Raw genomic sequence first — 25,089 nt, 5'->3', positions numbered from 1 at the left:
TCTTAAAAAAATCCTGCTATGAAGTTTTTTAGATATATTTCTGAAAAGTCCAGATAAAAAGACAATAAAGATATTGAAACATCATTTTAAGCTTTAAGCTTTTTTAGTTGTTTAAGCTAATTTACATAATTTTCTTGAAAAATCCTGTTGTGAAGTTTTTTTTTAAATCTTCTCGAAGCTTAATTTGTGAAGATTTTTTAAAAATTCAATTTTCAATCTTTTCTACAAAAAAAAACAATTTGAAGCATCCACAACTAAAATTTTTCAAAAGAAATCTTACAGATATATTTTTGAGCTTATTTCGATTATGTTTCTGAAAATACAATTATTTTAAGCTTTTTTGAAAGTGATTTTAAAAAATCCACATTTGAAGTTTAATTATCTTTCGAAAGCTAGCTTTTAACTCCATGCTTTTGGTAACTATGATTCGGACGTTAAAGCTTAGTTAATCTGTTAGAAAATATAATTTTGTATGCTTATAAAAGGCTTTTTTCAAAAAAAAAAAAAAAACTAAATAAATAAATAAATAAAGTTTAAAAATGTCACGTTAAACGCTTGTTCTGATAATAATCTTGAAAGTTCCACTTTTATGCCTTATTTACAAAAAATATTTTTTTTTATAAAATATTCTTGACAAATCTACGTTTCAAGCTTGGTTGGTCTTTCCAAATCCATGTTTAAAGTTTTGTTTGTCATTCAGAAAATAATAAAACAAAAATATTTTCCAAAACTTGGTTGGTTTTTTTTTCTCAAAATTCTTAAAAACGTCTCTCTTTGAACGTCCAAAAATATTCTTCGAACAACAAAAGATCAATTGATCTATTCGAAAATATACTTCTTTATTGCTTTTAAGATGAATCCATAACACATTAAAATTTGGAAAAATTTAACAACTATTCCCTAAAAAAGCTCATCAATAATTTTCCTCCTTTTTCCCCCCTTTTCAAGAAATCTGTGTGGTAAACCGGTTTTACATAAATCACAAAACATTCAACACATTAAACAACCATATAAATATTAAATTCGCGTACAACTCGTCGATCACATTATGTTGTGCTCCCAAAAGTATACTACAAATTGTTTCACATTAAAATAACACTTATTCCCCCAAGAATAACAACACAGCACATTTTTACCTACCCCAAGTATATGAATGTGGAAACTTTCAAGCGAAAAAATAATAAACCCACACAAACACACATGCATACGGCAACACACACACACACACACGTATGCACGGCCACCCGCTCACTCACTGCAATACTAATAAAAATTCCTTTTTACAAAATTAAAACAAAACAAATGTGAATTATTAATGAGGAGCTGAAGAATAAAACGACGAGCATGACTGGCTATGGAATAACAAACCAACCGGAGGAAATCATAATAACTAAACAAATACTTGTTTTTTTCGATTTGAAATGTTGTATAGAAATGAAAGAAAAACACAGGGTAAAGATGGAGCAAACGAACGACGAATCGATAAACATTAAAAATTAATTTTCTCTTTGCAAAAGCTTAGAGAAATGTTAAGGCAAAAAAAAAATACTAAATGAATCTTTAAAAAACAAGAAAATGTGGCGCACATGAATTTTCCCCCTAACAATATGCTATGGGGATAAAATGAAAAAAAGGAAGAAAGAAAAAAAAACATGTAACGCTTGACTACACACATTATTGAGGAGACGACGGTATAGAAGGAATACCTTAAGGCTTGTTTGGGGGAGGGGAGGGGAATGTTGTATATGGAGCTTGCCAAGTGATTTGAACTGTGAAATGGAATCATATCAACATGTGTTTCTCGTTTTTCTTTTCTTTTATAAACTCATATAAAACTTTGATTTTGATTTCAACGAAAATGATTAGGTGGCGATGCTTGGCAACATTAGATGAGGAGGAGGGGTGACAGGTCTTCCTAATAAATTACGGATGAGCGCAGATTTTTCAATGGCTTCTGAAAATAATAATAATAATAATACTGTATTGGAAGGTAGCTAAGGTTCTTTCCTGCCTTGTAATAGTAATATTATATTTCACTCCTAAAAATATACTTCAAAGATAGCGCATACATATATACATTTCTTTGCAGCAAAGCGTGACAGTAATACCATTATTGTCATCATTTCCATTTTTATTATATTACAACACGACACATTGCTACCTTAGACAGAAAAGTATACTTTCAGTCAAATAGATAGCTAAGAATATTATTCTCAAAGTATATTTTTAGGCTTCATTGAATAATATAAAAATAAAAGGCTTTTTTGTTCTTGAGATGTTAGTCTCATTTTGGTATAATCACAGTTCCTCAATAATCGTTAATCTTCTTGTGCACACAATTCAATATATGTATGTATAAGGATTTATATTTTTTTTTTGGCAATCTTGTAATAAAAATCAACTAACCACAAGTGATATGTGTTGGCACTTGAAGGCATCCATATCCATATCAAATGAAGCAATAAATGGCACTGCCTACTTTTAGGCTGGGGCATGTGTTAAAATGCCATTAAACAAATCTCGCGGGTGAGATTATTGCTTTATTATGCGTATGCCACGACACGCGTGTATCTTTCTTTAAGTGTTTTCGTGTTTTCGTTTTTTTTTTTTTTTTTTTGAAGTTTCTGTTATGGGGTATTTCTGGATTTACGATGAAGGATAAACAATTTTTGGTAAATTTGATTTTTTGGGATATAAATCCAATAAATAATATTTCTTGAAAAGGAAATATTGTTTACAACACAATTTCCCACCAGATTGGACTTTTTTGGGCTCTGGCTCAAAACATTTGGAAAATATTTGTCAAAAAATTGGAATATAGGTAAAGGTTTTGATATTGCTCGTGTGACGATAGTTCCAGATATTATATAGTTAAATGTTGTTATAAAAGTCGTCTAAAATTATATAGACAATTTTCACCAACTGCTGATGTTCACAAAAATATTTTAATTTTTTTATATTTTATTTATTTTTTTTACATTTTAATTTTAAAATTAGTTTTAATTCTATATGAGATAGTCCTCGATTCTCATACAGCTCAAATTTAAGCATTAACGGAAAATAACGCCATCTTTTGTGCATATGCTGTCACTAAAATATGTAAAGACCCCCACCTATCAACATCAAGCCTTTATGTGGGGGAACGCCATCTTCATGGTATGAAAATGAATGAATTTTAAATTGTTTCGAGTTCATCTTGGATCACAACACCAAGGTATTTGGGATATGAACGCCATCTGTTGTGAAAAATGGGCCACTAAAGTGGGGAAAATTCACTGCCCTGTAAAAATACTTGGCCACTCATAAATTATGAAATTTGAACTTGATTCAAGTTTTTATTGGAACTAGACGTCCTTTATAGATGTGGATGGGTTCACACCATCATTCTGAAGATAGTCTAGTCTCATTCGCATTCAATCCATATGGAATATATGGAAAAATCTTATCAACTCAGCATAGCCTACATAAAAATATTATATTCTTAAAAAAGATCAAAATTCTAATTTCGTTTTGAAATTATTTTTCATGAGAAAATTTACTGTTCCCCCGCACTTTAACGTTTTACAGCAACATTAAGACAACATGAAAAATAAACCCCATTTAATGTGAATGTGGCGTAACTAAAATAAAGCAAAGACACAACCCATCAAATATATGGTAAACATTACCATCGTTCTCCACTCATAAACAAACGTTGTTTTTATAAAAACAACAATAATGGGATTTTGCCTGACGATTTTGCAACAACATAATTCAGAACCCGCATAAATCTCCTACTACTTTTGTTTTATTTTTTAATATTTACTTAAAAAACTTTACGTGCTTAAAAAGGACACAAATTAATTTCTCTTTTATCTCTGGAAAATATCTACCAACTTTTTATAGCTAATATCAATAATGTTCGCATTCATTAAATTGTTAAAATTCTGATTCCTCACTTAAATTATTTTACATGAGAAAATGTACCCAGCACGAAGACCATATAAAAAATGCCCCTTAGTTAAGCAAAGACATAATCCATCAAGTCTGATCCAGAACCCGCATAAATCTCCTACTATTTTAATATTTTTTTAAAAAAAAATGAATACTAGAAACACGTTCCGCATATAAAAATGTCAGGAAATTGGTTAGATCATGAACCAGAATTGCCTACTCTATTATTCGAATCAGTATAGATTATGTGGAAAATATATACTAACTCACTATAAGCCTAAATGAGGGTTTTATATTCTTAAGAAGTAAGAAATTCAGACTTCACGCTAAAAATACACCCCATCTAAAATGAAAGTGACACCATTAAGTTAACCAAAACTTAGACTAATAAAAGCTGTTTCAAAACCTGCATACATCTTCTACTACTTTAATAATTTTAAAAATTTAATTTTTTAATTTAATTAATTTAAAAAATATATAAGAATAAACAACATCCAAAGCAAATGTGGCGACACTAGATTTAGCAAAGACATAACCCACAAAACCGATCCAGAATCAGCCCAAATCTCCTACTATCTCACTTTTAAAAATGTTTGTTAGAAAAACGTTCCGTATGTAAAAGGGTGAGAAAATCGGATAGAACATAATCTCTTCTAATGTTTTTAATAGGAAAATATGACCAGATTTCTTGAATATTGAGATTTTGAACGATTGCCATCTAGTGTTGACATTGTCACTAGTTTTCCGATTTTCTTTTTTCTTTAACATTTCCGTCTCTTATTAATTTTTCCGTTAAATATGTGAGGTACTTTATAATCAAAATTCAATACCAGATGTCGTTGACTGTCATTCTCCAAATTTAATGTCATATTAGTAATCCAGAACCCCCATATATCTACTACTACATTTTCATTTTTGAAAATGATTTTTTAACAGAAAAACGTTCCTTACATAAGAGGGTGAGAAAATCGGATAGAACATATCTTCTTATGTTTTTAATGGGCAAATGTGGCCTGATTGCTTGAATAATTGAATCAAACTAAAGTTGTGACCCGCAGTACTAAAAGAACTAACAGTTCATAGAAAATGGCTAAAAAGCTCATTGAGCAAACGAATTGGGTAGACGAACGTTATTAGCGAAAACATGAACCTGACGGATTACATGTCAAGAGTAACATAGCAATTACAGGAACCAAAATAAGCGATAGATGGCCGATAGATGGTAGGCTATACCATTTGTGAACTAAATTGACCAAATATAGGAACTGAAAGAAAAATAATTGGGCTATTCTGGAACGGGGAAAGACTAAATTAAAAACTAAAACTAGTTCATTGAAAAAACAGCTGGAGTAAAAATGCTATCTTCAAATGAACTAAAATGGCCAGGACTTAACAAAAATTGATGGATTGTTATCCATCCTCTCTATGAGTCTACATTGAAGACCCTCCAAAAAACAAAACCACCCGAAATTTTCTAAGTTTGTATTGACATATTTGAAGGGTAGTTGCTATACATGAATCAAAATAAGCAAACCTGATGTTTATAATGGCCGATAGATGGTAGGCCATATCAGCTTTGAACTAAATTGAGTAAATAGAGGAACTGTGAACTGGGGCATTCTGGAACGGGGACGACTTTACTAGAAACAGAAAAAAAAATAGCTGGAGTAAAAATCAAATCTTCAAAGACTTAACAAAACTGGACAGATTGTTGTCCACTATCCTCAATGAGAAATGTAGCAACTACATGAACCAAAATAAACGAACCTGATGTTTATAATGGCCGATAGATGGTGGGCCATACCAGCTTTAAACTAAATTGACCGAATGTAGGAAGTGAAAGAAAAATTGGGCATTTTGGAACGGGGAACGACTGTACTAGAAACAGAATTAGTTCATTGAAAAAATTTCATCTTCAAATGAACAATAATGCCCAAGACTTAATAAAAATTATTGGATTATTGTCCACCCTCCTCTATCAGTCTACAGTTATGACCCCTCCAATATACCACCCCAAAATTTTCTAATTTCCTAAATAATAGCCCTGCTTGCGTAATATTTAATTCTCTTTTATTTAATTTTCAAACGAAAAAGAAAGAAATCTTTAATTTGTCATTCATTTCAATGTTCGTATATTGTATTTCCTTTTACCTCAAATAATTTCTAACCACATTTCCTTTAACATTTATTCCTTCCTCCATTGCTTCCGAGATTCCCCTCCCCTCCACATTACCCCCACACCAAAAAACCGAGAAACAAAAAAAAAATAATTGCATACTTTTGTGCGTATTGCTTGAATTATACAATCAGAATATATACCTTGTACCAATTATTGTGTTATATGATCTTGGGTAGTCACATTTTTTGTTTCTTTTGCTTTTTGCAATAACAACAATGTCTCAATGACGACAATGTTCTTTCTCTTTGAGCCATGAAATAAGGCATGGAAATAATGGCAGCAGCAAAAAAAAAAATATGGCACACAGAGAAGGCGAAGAAGAACAAAAACGAACGAACCCTCCAGTGTAGTTGTGTCACATTTCATACGCAACTAAGCCTGAAATTATGCCAAAGAACCCACCCATCCATCCATCCATTCGCATTTAGCCAAGTTACAGGTATACCACTACTTGTTCTCTTCATCTCCACCCCAACCACCCACTACCCACCTACCCATAACATTATAATTTATTAAGACGCTTGCAAACAATGGGCACACAAGTAATTGAATATTTAAGCACACAAGAGGCCGCCAGCCAGCCAGCCCGCCCACCCACTGCACACGGGCACAAAATCATTGAAACTAAAGAAGGCAAAAAATCAGACAGCCAAAAGGAACCATGGAAAATGTAAATGAGCAAGGAGCAGCAGAGAAAGAACAACAACAAAATTATTCACAACTTATGAAATCATTGTCGAGTTTAACCCATGGGGTAGAAATGCCGAGAATGAGAAAGAAACAAAGCGGAGAACAAGGAAAAAATCGTGGCATACTTTGGGGAGCATATTATTAAATAATATCAAAGAATAAAGAAAGAATAAAAAAGGGAAATTGAAAATTCAAACATTAAATCTTGTCATCAAATCTTCATGTTCATGGCCTGCCATTACAAAAATATGAGTTCCTCTACAAAAAAAAAAAAAAAAAAAAAACAACAACAAAAACAATCAAATTTTCTCCACAACAACTTCTTCTCCTTCTCGTATTTTAACTCAAATAATTATAAAACTTTAAGGAAACATCTGACAATAAGTACCCATTGCTTGGCGGAGTTTTGTGGAGGAGAAAGAGAGACGAGGAGGAGAGAGAGGAGATCGAATTGTTTTTAGAAACTAGTTCTCTGCTGCCACTTGCCTTGACATCGTGACAATAACACCCAGCGACAGCCAGCTAACTTTGTTTTCCATTATTGCCTCGGCCCAATAGTGTCGTTTTGAGTTAAACCAACAGCAACAGATGTCAAATGTCATGACCTACATTCAACACAAAAAGGATTATGCTAGAAAATAACAACAGCAACAACAGCAGCAACTACAACAAACACAACACCAACTTTTGGTACAAAACTAAAAGTGACAGGAAATCAGTGAAGCGATAATAATCGCTTAGAGAGATTATTACAATAAGTGTTGTGGGATTTTGGGCTGAAATGTTTTCTTTTTTGAGACATATGTTTTGGTCGAAGGCCAGAGGCTCTGATATTTCTTAAAAAAATGGATTTTAGGTTGGAATTAGGTGGGGTTAAGAACTTTGGAGACATATTTTGAAATTAATTCTGGGAAATTTTTCTTTAGTCATAAAAGAGGATACACTCTCCAAAATATATTTCAGGACTTACAAAAGGTTCTGCAAGAAATTGTTTGAAAATTTGCAGATCGAGTTCTTATGACAACCAAAAATTGATATCCGAATTCACAAGCTCTTCAAAACTTTACGTGAAAATCCATGACTTAAAATCTGATAGCTTTCAATTATTTGGAACAAGTCTTGATTGGCCCATTTCCGAAGGAATGGACCAATATTGTCCATTTCGTATCGGATCTAAATAAATATTATATAAATAATGCGACATGCCGGGTTTGGACTATATCGACTGCTACCTTCACTTTATATAAAGTATGTGATAATTTTTAGAAAATGTTAAAAGTGTGCGCGAATTACCACATATTGTCGATCAAAGTAGTCCATTTTCATACCTCTTCTAATCCAATCCAAATTATCTCTCAGCTATTTAAAATTGTAACCTTTGTTGTGAATTAGGTACCTGAAGGGGTTCGCAGAAAATCGTGACCTTTGTTGTGAATTAGGTACTAGAAGAGTTCGCAAAAATGTTTGTGTGTGTGAAAATTCGCGTTTTATGAGCTGCATGGATATTCAACATTTTGACCCTTTATGGGTGTGGTATCAAAGGAAATGGTCCGATCCCTCCCATCTTTATAACAGATCTTGTGTTGATGGAAATATTGAGATATACCAAGTCTTAATGCAATCGGATGTTAATTTCGCGTTCAACGATCTTCATGGATATTAAAAATGTTGACCTTTGGTGGGGGAGGTACCAGAAGTAATGATCCGATCCCTACCTTCTTTATAACAGATCTTGCGTTGATAGAAATATTGAGATGTGCCAAGTCTAAATGAAACCGGATGTTAATTTCGCGTTTTATGAGCTACATGGATATTCAAAATGTTGACCCTTTTAGGGGAGAGGTACCAGAAGGAGTGGACCGATATATTCCATCTTCAGAGCAAATCTTGTGTTATTGGAATTACTGAGATGTGAGAAATATGAAAAGAACCGAATGCTTATTTCGGATTTTAAAATAGTTTTGGTTATTCAAAACTTGACCCTTTGTGGGGGAGGTACCAAAAGGAATGGTCTAATCTCTGCCTTTTTGGTAGATCACATTTGTGTTGGTCGAAATATTGATATGTGCCAAGTCTAAATGGAATCGGATGTTAATTTCGCGGTTTAATGAGCTTTTTGGATATTCAAAATGTTGACCCTTTGTGAGGGAGGTACTTGATGGGGTGGACCGATATGGTCCATTTTTGCACAATAATGCAAATATTAGGATTTGCAAAGTTGTTATTTCGATGAGACACGTTTTGGCCTTATCATATGATATATACCCACCCTCTCTAGCCATATGGCTGGGGGTATAAAAATACAAGAGAGAAGCTTGTCCCCAAAATTATTATTAATTAATTATTAATGTTCGCAAATTAAGATTTCTGAGCCTCCCAAAAATTGAATAGAAAATTGATCTTTTAAAAAAATATCCGAGGTGGGAGGCCTTAAAATAAATAAATAAAATATCAAAAAAATCACAAATAAATCTCTGCTAGCCCTTTAGGAAAACAAAAAATAGAAAATTCAACTATATGAGTAGACTCTTCCAATCCTTCCGAAATTAAAATTCACGACAGAAGGTTCTTTCACGACAGAATGCTCATGAGCAGAGGGTTCATCCGAATTTTCAAAAAAATATTTTCATATCTACGAGAAAAACTTCTGATAATCCTTTATGAAATTCGAAAAAGTCTGCGAATAAATGAAACCATGAAAAGTAGAGCTCTGTAGACCTTTACAAAAAGTCTGAAAAATAGAAAAATCTGAAAGCTTGGATCCTTTACAGTCCTTGGTAAAAATATTAACAAATTCGCGAGTAAATCTCTGCTAGTATCTCAAGAAAAATATTGAGAAAATCGATGGGAGATTTTCTAAACCTTCAAAAAATTATAAATATGTGAGTGGTGTCCTTCAATCCTTCAGAAAATATTTTTAAAATCCACGACCAAAGCTCCTCTTATAATCAAAATGTTCCAAAAATGTTTTAAAATCTACAAAAATAAATGAAATTTTTCGTTATAGATCTGACTGTCTTTCGTTTTTAATTATTTTAAAAATCATTAATAAATCGTTTAAAATAATAGGATTTAAATTATTTTTTCTTTTTTCGACTTTTCTTCTTCCAGCAACTTTTCCGCTCACAGAATCCCGGTCTTGCTGCTGCCACAAATGCTGCTGCGGCAGCTGCAGCCGCTGCGGCGGCAACCTCTGCTGCCCAGCCTGGAGCACCCAATGGCACAATGCAGCCGCAACAAATGCAAATGGCTGCTGCCTCACAGCAATTTTTGGCTGCCCAACAGAATGCTGCCTATGCTGCCCAGCAAGCAGCGCCCTATGTCATCAATCCGGGACAGGATGCAGCACCCTATATGGGTTTGATAGCAGCACAAATGCCCCAATACTATGGTGTGGCACCATGGGGCATGTATCCGGGAAATTTGATACCACAACAGGGCACACAGCCACGAAGGCCGTTGACACCCTCACAGCAGGGAGCTGAGAATCAATCTTATCAGGTGAGATGTCGATTTTTTTATTTTCAAAATAATTGTAAAAATTGTTGTAAATTTTTGTTTTTAAAAGAAAAATATGTAAAATATTGTAAACTTGACAATATTTTGTATATATTATGAAAAAAAAAATGAGAAAAAAATAATACCCATCTTAAACAAATTTGTATTTTCTCTTTCTCTCTCTTCCCCAAAAAAACATTCCTAACCCCTTACCCCAATGCTTTTCCTGCTTTCCATTTAAAAAATAACCTCTAACAATAACTTTGTATAATAAAAAAACAACGAATCTAACGCAAACTATTTTTGTAAAAAACTCAAACACGTTCATCATACTCCTCGCGGTCGTCTGCCTACCATCAGGTCATACCGGCATTCTTTGATCAAAGCGGTTCGCTTGTCATGGGACCACGTACTGGAACACCAATGCGCCTTGTAAGCCCCGCCCCGGTACTGGTGCCTCCGGGTGCCGCCCGTGCTGGGCCACCACCACAAGGTCCACCCCAATTGTATCCACCTCAACCACAGACAGCACAACAGAATTTGTATTCACAACAGAATGGTTCAAGTGTTGGAGGTAAGATTTCAAAATATATATAATATAAATATTTTATATATACATAATGTATTTATTTGTTATATACATATTATTACATATGTATGTATTTATATACATACATATGGTTTTTATGTAGCCTTTGTAAACATAAGCGTATATTAACCCTGTTTGTTTTTAAATGGCCCAACCAATTTAAAAAAACAATTTATTGCCAACCAATAAAAATGTCCAAAATATTAGGATTTTATTTTAGAAAGTAATTTACGTGTGCATATTTAGGTCATCTGCATTTAATTATTGTATATAACTGGTTTTTATGAAACAAAAAAAAAAAAACAAAAAGATTTTTTTTAAGAAAAAGGGTCATAAACTCACTTTCGAAAATCCAGAATGGGAAAAAAACATGTGGGGTGTAAAAATGATTAACTCTCAATATTCATCAGTCGATTGGGCCTTAGCACTCATAATATTAATATAATATTATTAATATTTAAAAAAAAAAATACTAACATGTAAAATACAGAATTCCGAATTCCAAATTTTTGAAGAATAAGAAAAAGTATTTTTGAATGGCCCGTGTGCTAAAAATTCACATTTACTTAAAAAAAATTAACTCAACAATTATTTTTTTTAACATTCGAATTTTAGGAGAAAAAGTATTTTTACCGACCTTTGTGCTAAAAATGCACAATTACTTAAAAATAAAAATGTAACTCACGAACTATTTTATTTATTTTTAATATTTCAAATATTCGAATATAGCTCTAACAGTCCCACACGATCTTCTGGAAAATTAAATTCAAATCCTTTTCTAAGAAAAAAATTTTAACATTTCTTTCTGTGACTCATCACAACCATAATATATATACCCTCCGTAGCCATATGGCTGGGGGAGGGTATATATCATTTAACATGACCAAATCGAAATAACGGTTTTAGACCCTGGGTCTTTTTGGATCGTTTCAGGGCATTTGGAGTCGATCTAGCGATGTCCGTCCGTCTGTCTGTCGAGCTGGTGCGCACGATAACTCTCGAAGGGAGCATCCGGTTTGATCCAAACTTGGTAAAATCGAGTTCGAAGATGGGCAATATCGGTCCACTGCTTCTAGTACCTCCCCCACAAAATGTCAAAATGTTCAAAGAAAATAATTGTCTGCACAGAAAGAGAAAGGATAACCCGATTTTGTACCAACTTTGCAAATCCTAATATTTGCATCAACGCTAGATCAGGTGCAAAATGGACAATATCGGTCCATCCAATACTTCCCCCACAAAGGGTCAACATTTTGAATAATTATAACTCTTACAAAATGTGATATAAGTGTCCGATTGTTCACACACCACAATATTTTTATTAACCCCTAGTTTGGTGTGAATATGGAAGATATCGGACCACTTCTTCTGGTACCTCCCCCACAAAGGATCAAACTTCTGAATATACATGAAGCTCATAAAACACGAAATTAACATCTGATTCCATTCAGACTTGTCACATATCAATGCTTCCGTCAACAGAAAATCTGTTAAAAAGATGGTAGAGATCGGACAATTCCTTCTGGTACCACCCCCACAAAGGGTCAAAGCTTTGAATAACTAAAAGGATCATAAAGTCCGAACAAAGCGTCCGGTATTTCACACCTCCCATTATTTCCACCATTTCAAGGTCTGCTGTGAAAATGGGATATATCGATCCACTCCTTCTGGTACCTCCCCCACAAAGGGTCAACATTTGGAATATCCATTAAGCTCATAAAACGCGAAATTAACATTCGATTTCATTCAGAATTGGTGCATCTCAATATTTCTGACAGCACAAGATCTGTTATAAAGATGGTAGAAATCGGACCATTCATTTTGGTACCTCCCACACCAAGGGTCAAGGTTTTGAATAACCAAAACGATTATAAAATCCGAAATAAGCATCCGGTCCCTTTAATATTACACACGTCTGGGGTGAAGATGGAATGTATCGGTCCACTTCTTCTGGTACCTCCCCCAAAAACGGCCAACATTTTGAATATCCATGAAGTTCATAAAACGCGAAATTAACATCCGATTCCATTTAGACTTGGTGCATCTCAATATTTCCATTAACACAAGATCTGTTATAAAGATGGTAGAGATCGGACTATTTCTTCTGGTACCTCGCACACATAGGGTTTAAGATTTTGAAAAACAAAACTCAAATAGAGCGAAATAAGCATATAACTCTCTTCAAATTTCACACACACAAACATTGTTGCTTACACAAGATCTGTATTTGATGAAGTGTGAAAATCGAATACTTCGGTCGACTATATCTGGTACCACACGCACATTTCAACATTTTCGAAAAATTATCACTTATCTCATATAAAGTGAAGAAAGTGGTTAATATAGTCCAAACCTGGCCCGCCGCAATATTTATATAATATACATTTAAATCCGTTACGGAATGGACAATGTTGGTCCAATCCTTCGCAACCTACTCCATACAGGGTCAACAATTTAAATAATCATAAATAAATAAAATAATCAAACATTGCCTGAGGGTATACATCTGTCGGCAAAAACCAACTGATACTTTTTAACTTGTTTGATTTTCAATTTTAGCTCTGAATTCCTTTTTTTCAAAAATTCAAAATTACTTAAAAAAAATAAAAATTTAACTCAAGAATTATTTTTTAAATATTTGAATATAGCTCTAATAGGTTGGCGCAATTTTCTGAAAAATTAAATTCCAACCCTTTTTTTAAGAAAAAAAAAATCATATTTCTCTCAGCAACTCATTAAAAAATGCTTCAAATTTAGCTCCGAATTCTGGAAAATTCCATTCTAATCCTTTTTTCATAATTTAAGCTTTCGCCATTACTCCCGGTAACCTCTCCTCATCACAATTTGTATTCCTAGAGAGAACATTTGCTATCCAATTCTATTTGTGAATTGTTGTACCCCCTTCCCATACCTGGCCACCATTTTCATTCAATTATATTTATTTCAAACGTCAAGCGCCAACATGCCAACCAACCAGCCAGCCAACCTTTAGACAACTTTACGTGTTTTACTCGAACCTCCTATTGCAAATGGACTAAAAGCTTATTTCACCTGACAATTACCTGTCTGACATATTCAATATTGTTTGTAAAAAGAAAATCGATTTTTCTTCAAACAAGCGAACAAAAAAAAAACAAAAACGAAACACGAACAAATCCCAATAAAAACTAACAGGATTCAAGTGCCACATGAAAACTTGGAACAAAATGAAAATAAATAAATAAAAGTAATGTAAAAGGATTTAAAAAGCGCTTTTCTTTTTTCAATTTATTTGTGGAAAAAATATGAAATATGGGAATGAAATGAGGATGACAGTGGCAGAGAAAATATATGTCTTATTGGGAATAGTTGTAACAGTGGGCTTATGAATTAATCCAGTTATCAAACTTTGGAATAAGTTTGGTAATATTATTTCAAGAAAATTTTCCATGATTGACTCTTGGCATATCTAAGAGAAAGTCTTCAATATTAATAAAAACATTTAATTTTTTTATATTTATGGAAGAAATGATGTCCACAATTAGCCTCCAAATGTTGTTTCATTACGCTGTGCAACACAAAAAATAATTAATAACAGTGAAAAGAAAAAAGAGCATATCATGGAAATTAAAATTGAAGATTTGTGTAATGTCATTTTGAAAATTTACATCGAAAAGTAACCAAAATATAGGGGAAGAGGGGGCTCTTCAATACTTTTTTTCCATGATGGCCTCTAGGCTTATCTAAGAGAACCGGAAAAATGTATATAAACATTTAATATTTTTTTTTATATATGTGGAAGAAATGATGTCCACATTTAGGCTCCAAATTTTGTTTTTACACTGTGCAACACAAAAAAATAATATATATCAGTGAAAATCCAGCATATTATGAAAGCTACAGTAGAAGATACGTGTATCGGTATTTTGAAATTTTACATCGAAAATAATATAGGGGACAAGTTCCCCTCTTCAATACTTTTGGATATTTTCGGATTACGATTCCCCAGAATCCGTACATTTTAGATATACAGGGTGAGATGAAAACACTGCAACCATCTTCAGACTGCTGCCATTTCTAAGGCACTCCTCCGACAGCTGTTAAAATTATTCCAGTGACAACTTATTGTTTACAAGCGTACAAAAGTATTTTGCTGAGAATTTTCCAGAAAAAAGTTTTTCGTGATGGAATTCAGGACTGATAGTGAGATTTCTTTATATTTGGCTGGTAAACCACAAGTAGCTATCGTTAGAGCACTCCAGAATTTAAACGTGATTAAATCACCATCGCTCGTTACCGTAATATGGTATCATAGCCCGACGTCAAGGAAGCGGACGGAAGAAAACAGCAACATCAGCAGAAATGGTTCGAAAAGTAAAAAAGGGACTTAATCGAAACCGACGTCGCAGTGACCGAAAAATGACTCGTGAGCTGAACATATCGCAATATTCCATTCGGCAAATATTGAAAAATGAGCTCGGGGTAAAGCCATTAAAATTCCAAAATTCCAAAGTGCAAGAACTTATACCGCAACAGAAAGAAAATAGACTCAAAAGAGTTGCTTCGCTTGGCCGAAAATGGCGAACTGCCGAATTTAAGTTTCTCCGATGAGAACAAATTCTATGTCCAGCAGTTTGTAAACTAACAAAATGATCGTGTTTACTTGCCAAAGAGGTCAGCTGAAAATGTGCACCTTCGGTTGGCCACCAGAATTCAAACGCCGGCCATAGTGACGGTGTGGGCCGCCAAAACAGCCGATGGTCGCTCTTCGCTCGTATTAATCGACCGTGGCATCAGAACAAGTGCCGAATATTATCGCGAAAATATTCTGAAGGGTGTATTAAAGCCTTTGGCACGCAAACATTTTCGCCGCAAACATTGGACATTCCAACAGGTTTAAGCACCATCACACTCAGCACTCGCCACCCAAGAATGGTTACAAAATGAGCTTCATTTCCAGCGCACAATGGCCACCAAAATCTCCGGATACCAATCCCTTGGACTATTGTGTCTGGAGTATTATGGAAAGCAAGATTGGCACTAAAAAATACCAAAGTGTCGATCACCTCAAGCAAGCGTTTCCCCGAAAATGGCCCAAAATACCGCAGATCAACATTCGGGCAGCGTGTGACGATTTTATTGGCCGTTTGAAGGCCATAATTCGTGCCAAAGGTGACCAATTCGAACAAATCTAAACTTATTCCAAAATTTGATGCTATTTCCGACATTTTTTGCCTTCATTTAATAAAATTTAAAAAAAAATTAAAAATTATGACGTTTGACTTTGATGCAGTTTTTTATCTCACCCTGTTGATCAAACCCTCTTATCAGTTTCGGGTTCTTAGACCAAATGTTGTTAAAGCCTTTATATAAGTTTGGTCATATATAAAGGTATCCCCATAATTTCGGATATATTTCATAGCATTTAGGATAGAACTTTGAAATTTGACCGAGATCTTTGGATTACATTCAGAATCATTGGCAAAGAAAATTGGATACATGGGTTTAACATTTAGGTTGGAGCTTAGAAATTTAAGAGAGATCTTTGGATTTTATCCAGAATCATTATTTAAAGAAAATAGTGCACATCGGTCTTCATTTTGGTATAGCCCCCATGTAAGGATTACTCCGAATTCAAGTATTTTTAGAGTCGCTAATATTTAGTATTTTGAGTTCTCATGAAAGTGTGTCCCTTTTTTAATACAGCTCTAAAGATACCCTCTGCTTTTAGTTATTACAAGGGTCTTGCCCATATATATATACTTTTTTTGTAGTTGAGATTTGTTCTGAGTCTCATATAATATTTTTTGTGTTAATAAGTTTGATTGAGCTCATAATATTTCTTTTTGTTTTCCAATAAACTTTCATTGATAGGATTCACAATTGTAGCCTAAAAGTATGCTTAAAATATATTTCACTACAATCATATTTTGTAACAATAAATCTATTGGCATGATTTTTTGTAGATATGGTGTCCGTAACCAAGCTGAACTTGAATTTTAAATTATTCAAAAATCTAAAGTTTACTTTCAGGCTTTTCGCATTAATACCTTCTAGAGCAGTCTTAAATACTTTACATTTGTTCAACAATCATTTCGCAAACAAATTATAATTAACATAAATATTAACTTAAAAAAAAAGACGATGACATGCCCGGCTTTCATTGCAATCTAATAGTTCATTACTTAATTAAATGTAAATAATACTCTACAACATATTTCATAATAAATATATCAGCTTTGTTAAAAAACGTAGCAAAAAAACAAGGCATTCAACAAACTTCATTAACATGTCTGTCTGTTATCAATTATTTCATTATGTCAAATGTATTTTGTTATTATCATTATTATTTTTTATTATCTGACCATACCATAGTCTCTGCTTTATATGATTTATTTTGGTACGGCCTCCCAAAAGTATACTCTGAAAAACATTGCCATTTTATTAATGCCCACGGAATGTTGCAGTTTTCCACTAATTTGTCCAACTAATTAATGATCGCCTATAATTAAAAATAAATACACGATGTTTTTATGATAATTATTACTGTTGTTGATGTTGTTGCTGCTGTTATTCAATCGCGGTCATAATATAAAATTAAAAAAAAAATGAAAATTATTATAATAGCAACAACAACAATATCATAAAAATGTTATTAATGTTGGGGAAATTAATTAACCACATTTTATGCTATATTTAATATTAACATTTAAACTATTTATTATTAACAATTGTGCAAAGCTGTCACCGGCATTTTGCGGTAATCTTTTATAAAGTGGACGTGGCTCATTATTTGCATTTATGAATGTATTGTTGTTGAGAGATATTTGAAGGGTTTGGTTTGGTTTCTGAGTTTATTACGGAAATATTTTAAGTGACAAAAAAGGAAAATATTTAAAGGTTGTTTGCAGTTAGTAATAAAAATTAAAAAATTCAAGATTGAACATTTTTAAAAATCCAAAATTATGAAAAAAAGTAATAAAAACGGCTCTAGGAGCTTCATCTAATTTACGGCATTAGAAGTCACTTCAGAATAATTTTTTTAAACGCCACCTGATTTATGGCATTACAAAATAGTATTTTCGAAAAATCCACAGCTATAAGGATTTTTCGAAAATACTGTTTTTTAATACTATAAATGGGGGGGGGGGGGGATGCGTTTAAAAAATTATTCTGGAGTGACTTTTAATGCCGTAAATTAGCAGAAGCTCTTAGAGCTTTTTGTAATGTATTTTAAAAATATTAATTTTTAGAAAAACTATAACTCCGACATGATTCATATATTTCGAGAAAATCTAGTGCATACCATAAGGCATATTTTCCTCGCGATTTATGTAACTTTTTGTATATTTTTTTTTTTTAACAAATGTTTTCCCCATTGCATTGCATTTGCATTGCTTAACATTCCGAGCAATATTCTAAAGATACAGGGCGAGATAAAAAAACTGCAATAAAGTCAAACGCCATAATTTTTACGTTTCTTTTTTTAATTTTATTGAATGAAAGCAAAAAATGTCGGAAATAGCATCAAATTTTAGAATAAATTTAGATTTGTTCGAATTGGTCACCTTTGGCACGAATTATGGCCTTCAAACGGCCAATGAAACCGTCACACGCTGCCCGATTGTTGCTCTGTGGTATTTTGACCTATTCCCGGCGAAGCGATTGCTTGAGGTGATCGACACTTTGATATATTTTTATGCCAACCTTGCTTTTCAAAATACTCCAGACACAATATTCCAACGGATTGGTATACGGAGATTTTGGTGGCAATTGTTCGCTAGAAATGAAGCGAGGAACCTCAATTTCGTGACCATTCTTAGGTGGCGCGTGCTGAGTGCGATGGTGCTGAGTCCTGCTGGAATGTCCAAGGTCTTCGGCCAAAATGTTTGCGTACCCAAGGCTTTAATACACCCTCCAGAATATTTTCGCGATAATAGTCGGCATTTATTCTGATGTCACGGTCGATTAATACGATAGGAGAGCGACCCACACCACACCATCACCATGGCCAGAGCATGAGTTCTGGTGGCCAACCGGAGGTGCACCTCTGACCTCTTTGGCAATTTTGTTTGTTTACAAACTGCTGGTAAACGAAGGTTTTCTCATCGGAGAATGTTTTCTTTCCGTCCTTGGCTATGATACCAGTATCACGGTAACGAGCGATGGTACGAGACACAAAAGATTTATTCACATTTAAATGCTGGAGTGCTCTAACGATAGCCTCTTGTGGGTTTCCAGCCAAATATATAGAAATCACACTATCACCCTTGAATTCCATCACGGATAACTTTTTTTCTGGAAAATTCTCACCAAAATGCTTTTGTACGCTTGTAAACAATATAATGAGCTGTCACTGGAATAATTTTAACAGCTGTCGGACGAGTGGCCTAGAAATTACACAGTCTAAAGTTGGTTGCCGTTTTTTCATATTACACTGTATAAGGCAACAGATGGTGCTTCAAGCATGATATATACCTCCATGCCATAGGAGACCATTCAATAATTGTTTTTTTTTTTTTTTTAATTTACGGCTTTAGAAGTCATTTTAGAATATTTTTTTTAACCCACGCAATACATGGTTTTAGAAAATAATATTTTCCAAAAAATCCACTGCAATAAATACATTTCAAAATTATTTTTGTTAATTCAAAAAAAAATCTATAACTCCGCCATTTTTAATTTATTTCGAGAAAATATACTACATACCCTTAGGAATATTTTCCCCTGAAGTTTTATTTTAAACTTTTTATATGGATTTTTTATGTTGTTGAGTCTCCTTATTAACACATGTATTCTTCAAAATTATATTTCGAGCTTAAAAACCTTACAAACCGTTGCCTATTTGAAGGCGTGTTTTTTTCCTTGCAATAAATTATTTATTAATTTCTCTTGTTAAAATTCTAAATTAACATAGGTTTTCCCTAAATGCATTGTTTTACATTCAAAATATTTTGTATAATTTATAATCCCCCCGAAGACTGTGTAAATTTCTCAAGATTGTTATTCAGTCGTTACAAAATTACATGTTCAAATAACATTTTGTAATGAAACTGTTGTCATTCTTACAAAATCAACTCTCCTCTGGCTTCTCACCTGCTGCTGTTGTTATCTTTCATTTAAATTAAAATCCAGATGTTCGGATAAATCTTAAGTGTTTTGACCCCCTCACTCGCTCCAGGTTGTTAGTGCAATGAACAACACATAAAACCCTTCATTAGTAATAATTTGTATCCTTCAATTAACTATAAAAACACAATTTATGATAACAAAACAAAAACAATAAAGTAGATTATGTGCACTCGGAAGGTGTTTATGTTGTAATTTAACAAAATCTTAAAACTAACATGGATAGATAGATGTTTAAAGTTTATATTGTTGTCCTTTGTCTCAAAGGACATTTGTGTGTCTCTATGTGTGTTTGTGTCTGTTACATGAATGACAAATGATTACATTTTCATTTGCATATATTTATCCCGTATGGAAGTTGTGAAAGACAGAGGACAGGTAGACTTAAAATAACTGCATTTATTTAAATGTTTGGAAATTAAATTTGTAAAAAATTAGATTCGAAGCCCCAAAAAATTTCAAATGAATACAAATAACCTCGATTTAAGATTGTCTTGAATAATTCAAATAGAAATGGCGTTAAAGAAAAAAATATTTTTTGACAATCTTTAATCATAAATTGTACTTAAAAAATATTTAAAAAAAACTCAACAATAGGTGGCGCCCAACAGTTTTATCGAAAACCATTGAGTGAGTGAGTTTATGCAAAAATCTCCTACAAAACATCATTTTGAAAGGATGACTTTAAAGACAAAATTATTCCTCATCAAATTCTACTATAAGTTACCAGAGAAACGAAATCCCTATTTCCACTGCATATCAAAAAATATATGCCTAAATGTTCGCTCGAAAATATATCCTAGTCTTTTTTTTATCAATTTTTACGGACATTTTACGATTGAACGCCTGGTGAGTTTATGCAAAAATCTCCTACAAAACATCATTTTGAAAGGATGACTTTAAAGACAAAAATATTCCCCATCAAATTCTACTATAAGTTGCCAGAGAAACGAAATCCCTATTTCCACTGCATATCAAAAAATAGATGTCTCAATGTTCGCTCGAAAATATATCCTAGTCTTTTTTTATCAATTTTTACGGACATTTTACGATTTAACCCTTGGAAAATTCTTAAAATGTCATTTTAGGCAGAAAGTTGCAAAGCAAGAAATATTCTACACAAAATTCCCCTATAAATCCCAGAATAAACTTTATACCTAGGTATAATAGTTTTTAAGAAAATTTCATTCGAAATTTATGTACTAAAAGTGAAAATTATGTCTTTGATTTCTTGTACTTTTCATTTAACACGTTTCCAATCCGAGTCCAAATCTCCCTTTATATTTCAAATTTTGGGGAAAGTTCCAATGGAAGATTTATTCTAGATCAAATTTCATTGTGAGTCTTTGAACAGAAGATATTTGTATGGTTAATATGCACTGTGAAAAAGTAGAGTCAATTTTTGCTAAATAAGCCTTGTTTATTTCTGAGAAATGTACGGCTTTTACCAAGTTCTCTTCATAATTCAATTCTAATAATTTCACTATCCAAATTCCAAAGGGTTTTCACAGTACCCATTTGTAGATCAAGCCCCCAAAGGATTTTCGGGTTCTTAAGCCAAACTTTGTTGAGACTTTTATATAGTTTTGATCATTTACAAAGAGACCCATTTAGTTTGTGAAATAATTCGTAATTTTTAGGATAGAGCTTTGAAATGTGATAGAGGTCTTTAGATTTTATCCAGAATCATTGGAATAACAAATGGGCCATGCGGGTTCACGTTTTGATATGGTCCCTATGTGGGGGTATACTAGGATTTCAAATACTTTTTTTTATAGGTTTGGCCATGTGTTCCTCTTAATTTCGAGTTTCGAGTTCTAATGATCAGTATATATCCACCATATGGTACAGCCCTTAGTCAATATACATCTGCTTTTAGCTATTGCGAGGCCCTTGACCATATTTTCCACGTACTCTCTATTTTTAGCTCTACTCTCATAATCTGCAGGATTCCATTTCATTTCATTCCATTTTTTTTTTTTTTTTTTGAAAAAATTAAAATTGTCGTATAGTGTAATTTTATTCCACGTATGAAGATGGCCTTTTAAAACATATTTTTTAAAAAGTCCACTTCTACAGAAATATTTCTATGTAGAAATATTTTGTATAAGAATTACATCATAGGTGGTGCTTTACAGATACTAAAAAATCTGGTTTATAGATGGCGCTTTCAAAAATTTTCTGAAAAATGCAGGCGTATTAATGGAGCTACCAAAAAAAATTTTAAAACTACAATGCCCTTTTTATGCCCTCCACCATTCTATGGAGGGTATATTTGCTTTGTCATTCCGATTGTAACTCCTCGAAATATTGATGGTAGACTGTACAAAGTGTATATATTCCGGATCAGCATAAAATTCTAAGACGATTTCGAGATGTTCGTCTGTCTGTCTCTCAGTCCGTTTGTCTGATAGCGTGATTACAACAGAATTACGCTATCCTTCGAACGAATTGAGATAGAAAGCTAAAATTTTGCACACTTGTGTATTTTGCAATTAGGCATGTTATCTTCGTAAATGGGCCACGTCGGCCCCCACGTATAGCCCCCATATAACGCTACCTCTCAATATTCGGTATTTTGATGATTTTAGGGACATAATTTACCCGAATTGTTTCAAATTTCGAATTCGAAATTTGTAAAGGGTACCACTGCCTGTGCCCAAAAATTTCGTATGCCGGTCCATGTCTTCGTATAACCCCCATATAACGATACCTCTCGATATTCGGTATTTTGATGATTTTAGGGATATTATTTACCCGAATTGTTTCAAATTTCGTATTTAAAGTTCCTATTGGGTACTACAGCCTGTGACATGAAATTATCTATCTTCGTATAGCCCCCATATAACGATACCTCCCGATATTCGATATTTTGTCGATTTTAGCGACATTTTTCACCGGAATTGTTTCTAAATTCATATTTGAAGTTCCTATTGGGTACTACAGCCTGTGACATGAAATTGTCTATGCGGATTTAAGTCTTCGTATAGCCTCCATATATCGGTACCTCCCTATATTCGGTATTTTGATGATTTTGGCTACATTATTCATCGTTTTTTTTTTCAAGCTCCGTATTTGAATATTGTAATGACCTTCGTATAGACCCCAATATAATGGCGACTTCCTATATTCGGCATTTTTAAGATATTAACAGAATTTTTAACTTATTTTATTTATCTAATATTATTATTTTTTTTTTTTTTTTGAAATTTCCAAATTAATTCCAAATGGTGGAGCCTATTCAAAGTTCCGTCCTACAGAGCTTACTGCTTTTTTACTTGTTTTAATCCAAGATAGATAGTTCCTAAAAATGATTTTTGTTTTTCTAAGTATATATTTAAAAATATACTGTACTTGAAATTAAAAAAAATCAAACATAGATGGCGCCTCAAAAATTTTTGATCAAAATCACAATCAGATGGAGCCAACAGATCATAGTTAGTCAAAAAGTAATTGGAAAATTCACGATTTAGATAGAATAACAAAAAGGACAATTTCCGGAAAATCCAAGCTTATACCAAAAAATTTATTAAAAATCCGTCAGTACTTTAAGCCCAAAAAAATCAAACATAAATATATTTTTTAACCACTTCTATATGGAGCCAAAAGATCGCAGTCCTAGCTTGCTCTGTATACTTAAATCCTCTTAATATATCCATAATATGTAATGACTGAACTAAAAATATCAAAGTTCCACACCGTCTTTCTCCCACCTGTCACACGAGCTTAACTACGATGAACACAAAAGCCCAATCACTTTAGCACCCACTTCATTCACACGACATGACACCACCTATGGATGTATGCATGTATGTGTGCCAAGCAAGGATAATGGTGTGATAAACCGTGTTTCATCGTACCCAACACATGTAATTTCCATCCTTTCATTTTATGCTTTTGCCATACATGTCGTCTTCGGTGTATATAAATGTATATCCGAACATTATAAGTATTCGAACATAATTATATCCTGTCATTTATTGTTGGCCGGCTTGGTTGTTGTTCGAACACATGTCCTTTCCGGGAAGGACGAAGAGAAAATTTTCTTTGTATGTGTGGGTGTGTGTTATTGCTTCATGTTCTTCGTACACAAGCTTTCAAATGTCATAGCAATGCAGATGAATATAAATGGCAAATTTTCGTCACAGTAGTAGTGGTAGTAAAATCGGTTGTATGTATAGAACTGGACATCTTTATATCCATATCCTTGTTGAACATTTATTCTGATGACCATCCATCAAATAGTCTTGATAAATTTTAAAATAGTTACAAAAGTGTTTACTTTGTTTGTGGAGGGGGGAGTCATGTACGTATTCTAATGGTGTCGTCCTTGCCAAGGAAATTTTCTTCCCTTGGCATGTGGGAGCCGGAGCGTGTGGGGTCATTATATTTACAAGTGTTATCAAATATACTATGTATATTTAAATTCCTGGTTGCCATTGTCCAAACATCACTTACAATTGTTGTCACATTTGTTTGCATGATATTCTCATATATATTTCTGTATAGAGCTTTGACTAACATCCATTGGACATTTTACTTGTGTCTACATTTAATTACAATTTCATTTTGACAATGTTCTAAATCTGAAAATATACTTACGTTCAATTATTAATGTCCGGTAATGGCATAATGTTCGCTTGGGGCCTCAAAAACGAAACACTTCCAAATGAATAGCTATTGGACTTGGAGAAAAATAAATTATGCGAAATTTTAATTTTCTTCAAATAAATTGAGAAATGTAAAAGTTATGAGAATTTTATGGAATATGGGGCAGAATATAAAATTAAGCATAATTTTGGGAGCAGCAATAGGGAAATGGACATAAATAAGTCTGAGGAAAATGAAAATTGCTATTTTCATACATAAAAAAATTAGGGACGCTTTTTGTATAGAATAAAATATTTTTAATGTTTTTTTCAACACAAAACATTTTTTCAGTTATAAATTAATTAGAAAATATCATCTTCGGAAAGCTTTGAATAATTAAAAAATATTAATTTTTAAATCAAAAAAAAAAACTAAATAGCAAAATATCATAGTTTTCAAAACAATGTATAAGAATTTAAACCGAAATCCAAGGCTTATTAAA

The 25,089-nt window shown here is 33.0% G+C and overlaps 1 protein-coding gene across 3 annotated transcripts in view; it reads left to right on the top strand.

The window, feature by feature from the left end:
• Window positions 1-25,089, top strand: part of LOC101893967 (maternal protein pumilio) — a 331,172-nt gene that overhangs the window by 271,323 nt on the left and 34,760 nt on the right. For all 3 annotated transcript variants that reach the window (XM_059126507.1, XM_011292191.3, XM_011292192.3), the window contains 2 exons: window positions 9,914-10,303; window positions 10,661-10,874. In XM_059126507.1, coding sequence (XP_058982490.1) covers window positions 9,914-10,303; window positions 10,661-10,874 — 604 coding nt within the window. The remainder of the gene's footprint in view (window positions 1-9,913; window positions 10,304-10,660; window positions 10,875-25,089) is intronic.

Source organism: Musca domestica, unplaced genomic scaffold (genome assembly GCF_030504385.1).
Source record: "Musca domestica strain aabys unplaced genomic scaffold, Musca_domestica.polishedcontigs.V.1.1 39, whole genome shotgun sequence".
Taxonomy (NCBI): Eukaryota; Metazoa; Arthropoda; class Insecta; order Diptera; family Muscidae; genus Musca; species Musca domestica.
This window is presented reverse-complemented; position numbering and strand designations above follow the sequence as displayed.